The 6715-nt window shown below is 42.6% G+C and overlaps 1 protein-coding gene across 1 annotated transcript; it reads left to right on the forward strand.

Annotated features, from left to right (window-relative positions):
• The first annotated feature begins 4774 nt into the window (after positions 1–4774).
• On the forward strand, positions 4775–6715 carry LOC119796346 (gastrula zinc finger protein XlCGF8.2DB-like). Its single transcript, XM_038304854.1, has one exon. The coding sequence runs from the start codon at positions 4859–4861 to the stop codon at positions 5723–5725; it is 867 nt and encodes a 288-aa protein (XP_038160782.1). The 5' UTR covers positions 4775–4858; the 3' UTR covers positions 5726–6715.

Genomic DNA, 6715 nt, shown 5'->3' on the forward strand with positions numbered 1-6715 from the left:
GCGCCGGACGGTTTGCCAACCGATAGTCTTTTTCCATGGCCCCTCCTTGAACCGCCACCTTAATGTGGTGGAGGGGTTTCAGCGCCTGAGTGATCCTAGAGGCTATGCAGTCGGGGGCTAAATGCCCCTGGTAGGGTCTCCCAAGGCAAACAGGCTCTGGGTGACAGGTCAGACGAAGAGCTGTTCAAAAACCCTTATGACGAGGACTACAGCGATGCACGTGACATCGCCCGGTACCCCACCCTGGAGCAAGGCCTGGCGTTGGGGTTCGTCTGCGAGCGCCTGGTGGTCGGGCTCTTCCTCGCGGGACCCGGCCGGGCCCAGCCCGAAGGAGCGACGCGAGGCCATCCCCCAGTGGGCCCACCACCTGCAGGGGGAACCATGAGGGACCGGTGCATAGAGGATTGGGCAGCAGTCAGAGGCGGAGACCCCGGCGACCTGATCCGCGGGCACTTAGACTGGCTCTGGGGAGGTGGAACGTCACCTCACTGGCGGGGAAGGAGCCCGAGCTTGTGCGGGAGGTGGAGCGATACCGGCTAGAAATAGTTGGGCTCACCTCTACGCACAGTCAGGGCTCTGGAACCCAGCTCCTTGAGAGAGGCTAGACTCTCTTCTACTCTGGAGTGACCAGCGGGGAGAGACGAAGGGCGGGGGTGGGGCTGCTTGTCTCCCCTCAGCTCAGCCGTCTCGTGTTGGAGTTCACCCCGGTAGATGAGAGGATCGCATCCCTTCGCCTTCAGGTCGAAGGGAGGACTCTGACAGTTGTTTCGGCCTATGGGTACAGAGTACCAGGCCTTCTTAGCATCCTTGGGGAGGGTGTTAGAAAGCGCCCCTCCCGGGGATTCCATCATTCTGCTGGGAGACTTCAACGCCCACGTGGGAAACGACAGTGACACCTGGAGGGGCGTGATCGGGAGGAACGGGCCCCCAGCTCTGAACCTGAGTGGTGTCTCACTCTTGGACTTCTGTGCAAGTCATGGATTGTCCATAATGAACACCATGTTCTAGCATAAGGATGTCCATCGGTGCACCTGGCACCAGGACACCCTATGCCAAAGGTCGATAATCGACTTTGTAGTCGTATCTTCTGATCTTCGGCCGTATGTCTTGGACACTCGGGTGAAGAGAGGGGCGGAGCTGTCCACCGACCACCACCTGGTGGTGAGCTGGATACGCTGGAAGAGGAGGAAGCCTGAAAGACTCGGCAGGCCCAAACGTGTAGTGAGGGTCTGCTGGGAACGTCTGGTGGAACCCTCGGTCAGGGATGTGTTCAACTCCCACCTCCGGGACCGCTTCTCTCAGGTTCCGAGGGAGGTTGGAGACATGGAGTCCGAATGGGCTGTGTTCTCTGCCTCTATTATCGATGCGGCTGCCCGTAGCTGTGGCCATATCCCCGAACCCGGTGGTGGACACCGATAGTAAGGGATGCTGTCAAGCTGAAAAAGGAGTCTTATCGAGCTTGGCTGGCTTGTGGGACTCCTGAAGCAGCAAGCAGGTACCATGAGGCCAAGCGTGTCGCGGCCCGGGCGGTTGCAGAGGCAAAATCTCGGGCCATGGAAAAAGGTATGCTAATGTAAAATCTTTTATTAGCAAACTCTCAGAAAGAAAAGATGGCAGCGAGACTCACGCAAAATACCAAATTAAAATTCAATATTAATGTGGTTCAACCATCTGATTCCTCCTTTATGCTGTCTTTTGAAGTTTCTTCAATTGGTCTGGTCAAATATATTTTTCTTAGTTTCTTCTGAGCATTTTCATTTGGTTTGGTCAAATGTCTTCTGTATTAAAATAAGTATCCTCCTCTTGAGTGATATGTGAGTTACTTTGTTCTTCTGTGATGGAGAACCCAGACAAGAGTTCCCAGATGAGCAAAAACTTGCCCCTTTTAACATTTCCAGAATGGGATACTGGACTTCCATGTAAGAGACTGAAAGTGGTGACCTCATCATCCGAGCCTTGCAGGCCTTCCTGCCTCTAGACTTATCAGCAAAAGAAATTCTTTTGGCACTGTGATCTTTTTTAAAACTGTAATCACTTCATTTTATGGTTCAAACTATTTTTACAGGGAAAAATAACAGCCCTATTCCCCTGCTGATTGCTACATTTCTAACAAAAAATCAGGAAGCTGCTCCAGATTTCTTTATCATTTATGCCTTGTTTTTCTCATTAAAACATAATGCTTCTTTTTAATACCATAGAAAGGAGAGACTTAATCAGAGAATCATTTAAAATCTGCTCAGCCTCTGACACATATAGCTGGGGTATGTCTCTTCCAGGCAGAGGTTTACAGGAAGCGCTGTTGAGGCTAGGGTGTCACATTATTCCCTCATTTGCCAGACAGTCACTGTGGTGTTGGATGTAAATGATTTACTTTCTTTAATAATTCTTGTGGGGAAAAAGATTTAGGCCAGAATGAATTTCATATCTTCAGGTTGCTTGACAGGATCCACTCGCTCCAAGGGCAGAGTTTGGTGCTTTTACATGAAGTGTCATTTATTTAACCACCAATAGAAAGTTTTTCTGCTGTGTTTGTCTTTCCAGACCACTTTCAGGACTATGTTGAAAAAGAAGAGGATGTCTCTGACCAGCAGGAGAGGAATTCCAGTTTGGACCAAGAGAAACCAGAACCTCTGCAGATAAATGAAGAGCAGCAAGAACCAGAACTTCCCTGGACAAAAGAGGAAACCATGGAGCTCCCCATAGGTGAGCATGAAGAGCAGCTTGTTCTAAAGAAGCAGAGAGAACACTTTCCCATGTTTCATATGTGGAGAAAACTTTCCTAGAAAAGTACATTTAATGGTTCACATGAGAGCTCACACAGGTGAGAAGTTTTATGAATGTCAACCCTGTGGAACAATGTCCACAAAGAAATCTAGACTTGATAGGAACATCAAAGCCACCTATAAACCTCTTAAAAGCATCCCTACGTTATACTTTGTCAACATCATTTTCTCTATCTCTCATTTTGATTAAAAAAAAAATGAATGTCTCCATGGCGGCCTTTTCTAAAAAAGCAATCAATTTATGACACTTTGTCATCAATGTGCAACAGCTTAGATTGCAAAAGGTTAGGCAATTCTAAGCAGGCATTCTCTTCTTCTCATAACACCGGTTCATCAAAAGGCTAAAGGGCTTTTCCACCTCTTTTCTTACAATCTTAAGTGTTGTTAATCTGCTCTTCTTTAAAATCTATAGCAATCAGATGCTTCAAACCTGGTTTATAATATCCCAAGATAAAAGCAACATTTTTCAAACTTCCTTTTTGTTTTATTAGAGCATTTCTTCCTTGTGAAATTTCAATAAAGAGCCCTGGAAAGGCCTTTTTTTGCATCTGGGCCACATATTTAAGCTGGCATAAGCTAGATTGAAACACGTAGTTCAATTTAGTTCCAACACCATATAAATCTGGGTGTCGTTCTGTTGAACATATTAGCGAAAGAGAGGGGCATTCAGTGAAATTCTTCGAGCTGATTGGGTATCCACCTCCCGTGTCAAGCTTTTAGCCAATCACAGCTGCAGTAGCTGCTGAGATGTAACCGATTCTTGATTTGTTTTACGGTGTTAACTGATAAATCAAATTCTTACCAAATCCGGTTCCGAGGAAAACACAAACACATTTTTTCATCGACAAAAGAGATAATTGTGTCCTTTTGCTCATGGTATAGAGGGTATTCCAGTTAAACGGGCACGACATATTTGTGTTGCTTCAGCCTTCTGCCTCTGGTTGTAGTCAAACACGTCTCTCCGTTTCAAATAGTTCAAAAGGAACAATTCGCTTTATCATTATTCCTTTGCTACCCTGTATGATATCTAAATGCTTTAGACTTAAGATGTATTACTATGACGCACAATTTCTTCACCAAAGACGGAGTCATCAAATAGGCAGATGTTGAGCTGCATGAATCTTTGTCATGAGTTAAGTTTTAACTCTTGGTTTCAGAGTGAAGTAGAAATAAACTGGGGAGGGAAAAGATTGAACTTGTGTTTGTGATTGAAGTCAACAGTTCTTCTGCAGAATAATGTGTTGGAAAAATGTCATCATTGTGATATTCACTCTGCTTAACTTAAGATGTTTTGCATTACACATATTGTTTCTTAAGAGGTGCATACTGTCTTTTCATCATCCTTTTATACTTTTTCCACTATTTATTGTGTCTAAGGAGTAGGAGTCAGAGAAGGTACAATCTACCTCTGTACCTCTGAGGTCAGTGAAGATAAACAGTTGGATCGGACCAGAATGGATGGAGCTCTGGCTTTCTGGAGTGCACCTTTCTTTTCTTTTGGCCTTCTGTGATAAATGTGTGCATACCCTCTTTTGGGGCTTATCTGTAGGGTCACAGTGGGGCTTGGTGCTCCTTTCCAGCAGTCTGTGGGCAAACGACATGGCAAAACTTAGTTTGTTCAGCCACAAAAAAACAAAAAAAAACATCAAAAAAATATTTTAAACGTTTATTTAATGGTTAAGAATCTGCAAATAATCACATTTTAATGCTTTGTTGATAAAAGTGGAGGTCCAAACCTTGACAGATGGTTGAGCTTTAACCACTATTTTCTAGCCACTGATTGTGGTTTCAGAGCTGCAGTGCATGTTGGGAGAGGTAGTTCCAGTCTGTTTTTATGAGTTAGATCAACACAAGAATGATTAAAGTTTAATTAAGTTTCCTTTCTTTAACCCACAATAGAAAGTCTTTCTGCTGTGTTTGTCTTCCCAGACCGCCTGCAGGATTATGTTGGAAAAGAGGAGGATTATTCTAACCAGCAGGAGAGGAATTCCAGTGTGGACCAAGAGGAACCAGAACCTCTGCAGATAAAAGAAGAGCAGCAAGAACCAGAACATCCCTGGACAAAAGAGGAAACCATGGAGGTCCTCATTAGTGAGCAGGAAGAGCAGCTTGTTCTGAAGCAGGAGGCTGAAGATAAAGAAGAGGAAACTTTCCCATGTTTGACATGTGGAGAAAACTTTCTTAAAAAAGAACATTTAATGGTTCACATGAGAACTCACACAGGTCAGAAGATTTATGAATGTCTGTCCTGTGGAAAAATGTTCACAAAGAAATCTAATCTTGATAGACACATCAGAATCCACACAGGTGAGAAGCCTTTTTCCTGTACAATTTGTAACAAGAATCTTACTGAAAAAAGTCATTTGACTTCTCACATGAGAATTCACACAGGAGAGAATCTTTTTGTATGTCTGTCCTGTGGAAAAAGCTTCACTAAGGAATCTAATCTTGATAGACACATCAGAATTCACACAGGTGAGAAGCCTTTTTCCTGTTCCATTTGTAACAAGACTTTTACTGAAAGAAATAATTTGACTACTCACATGAGAATTCACACAGGGGAAAGGCCTTTTGAATGTTCGTCCTGTGGAAAAAGCTTCACACAGAAATCTGATCTTGATAGACATATCAGAATTCACACAGGTGAGAAGCCTTTTTCTTGTACCATTTGTAACAATAATTTTACTGTAAAAAGTAGTTTGACTAAACACATTAGAACTCATACAGGTGAGAAACCTTTTGAATGTCTGTCCTGTGGAAAACGCTTCACTTGTAAGTCTGATCTTAATAATCACATCAGAAATCACACAGGTGAGAAGCCTTTTTCCTGTACAATTTGTGGAAAAACTTTTACTTTAAAAAGTATTTTGACTACACACTTGAGAATTCACAAAGGTGAGAAGCTGTTCTCCCGAATGATTTGTGACAAAGGTTTCAAATGAGGAGGTAATTTTACAGAGGACATTTATTCATGCATGATGTGGAATGATTTATATTTTTAATAAAGCATTTGTTTCACATAATTCACAGCAGTTAGATGCCATAGGAAAGAACAGTAGAGGCGTTTTCCATGTTTGACTGGTGATAAAATGTCCATATAGAAACTCCTTCACCCCCTTACATGAGAAACTCACAGGTTAATGGCAAAGTTTTGTTAGTTAACTTAATTAACAGTTCTGTTTACATGGAAACTAGAACAGATGAGATGTTATATTGTAATTCTAATAAATATTCAGGTATTCAGAATATGTGGATGTGAAAAATTTTAAAGTTAATTATTTTGAGTCTCAGTAAATTTCATTTAGTTGGCCAAAATGAGAATGTTGCCCTAACAAAAATATTTCTTACTTTCTCTGTAATAAAGGAAAACATCTTGGTGACAGATGAAGCAAGTTTGCTAAACTATTGGTTGGATATATTCCAGAAACACTTTTATTCAGATTAAAATATCCTCAAATGAAAGTAAAGCAAAGGTAGAACAGTTTTAATGAGCTTTGCTCAGTTTTGCTGATGTTTTTGGAGGATTTTTTAAGAGGTCAGCTGCAAATGATGAGAGTTTAGCTAATTCAGTGTCTTGTTGGCTTTCATTAGCAATGCATCAATCAGCCCTGCTACGTGTGTTGTTGAATCCAGGCCCACCAAAACTCCAACTGTTTTTGGCCCAGTGTTAGAGCTATGGTCAATGGATATTAGAATGAAGTAGATCATCTATAGAGGAGTCTCAGATGAAGATTTGGGACATATATAAGTGTGTGTCAGTCTCAGAGTTAGTCAGCTACAAGCTAATTAATGTTGCAAAGTAGCTCCAGCCACCTTGAAAGGGGGTGCTGGGATTATGGGGTTAAACTACGGGACATCAAAGAACTCAGTTTAGAGGCTGGAGTCTGTAGTTCAGGTAAATTGAAGTCCTAAAATGATGAAACATGTTTGTT

The sequence above is a fragment of the Cyprinodon tularosa genome, unplaced genomic scaffold (assembly GCF_016077235.1).
Source record: "Cyprinodon tularosa strain WSP-4 unplaced genomic scaffold, ASM1607723v1 ctg1147, whole genome shotgun sequence".
In the NCBI taxonomy this organism is placed as follows: domain Eukaryota; kingdom Metazoa; phylum Chordata; class Actinopteri; order Cyprinodontiformes; family Cyprinodontidae; genus Cyprinodon; species Cyprinodon tularosa.

What these genes read in the sequence shown, in the direction of transcription:
- LOC119796346 (XM_038304854.1), top strand. Translation starts at nt 4,859, where the DNA reads ATGGAGGTCCTCATTAGTGAGCAGGAAGAGCAGCTTGTTCTGAAGCAG.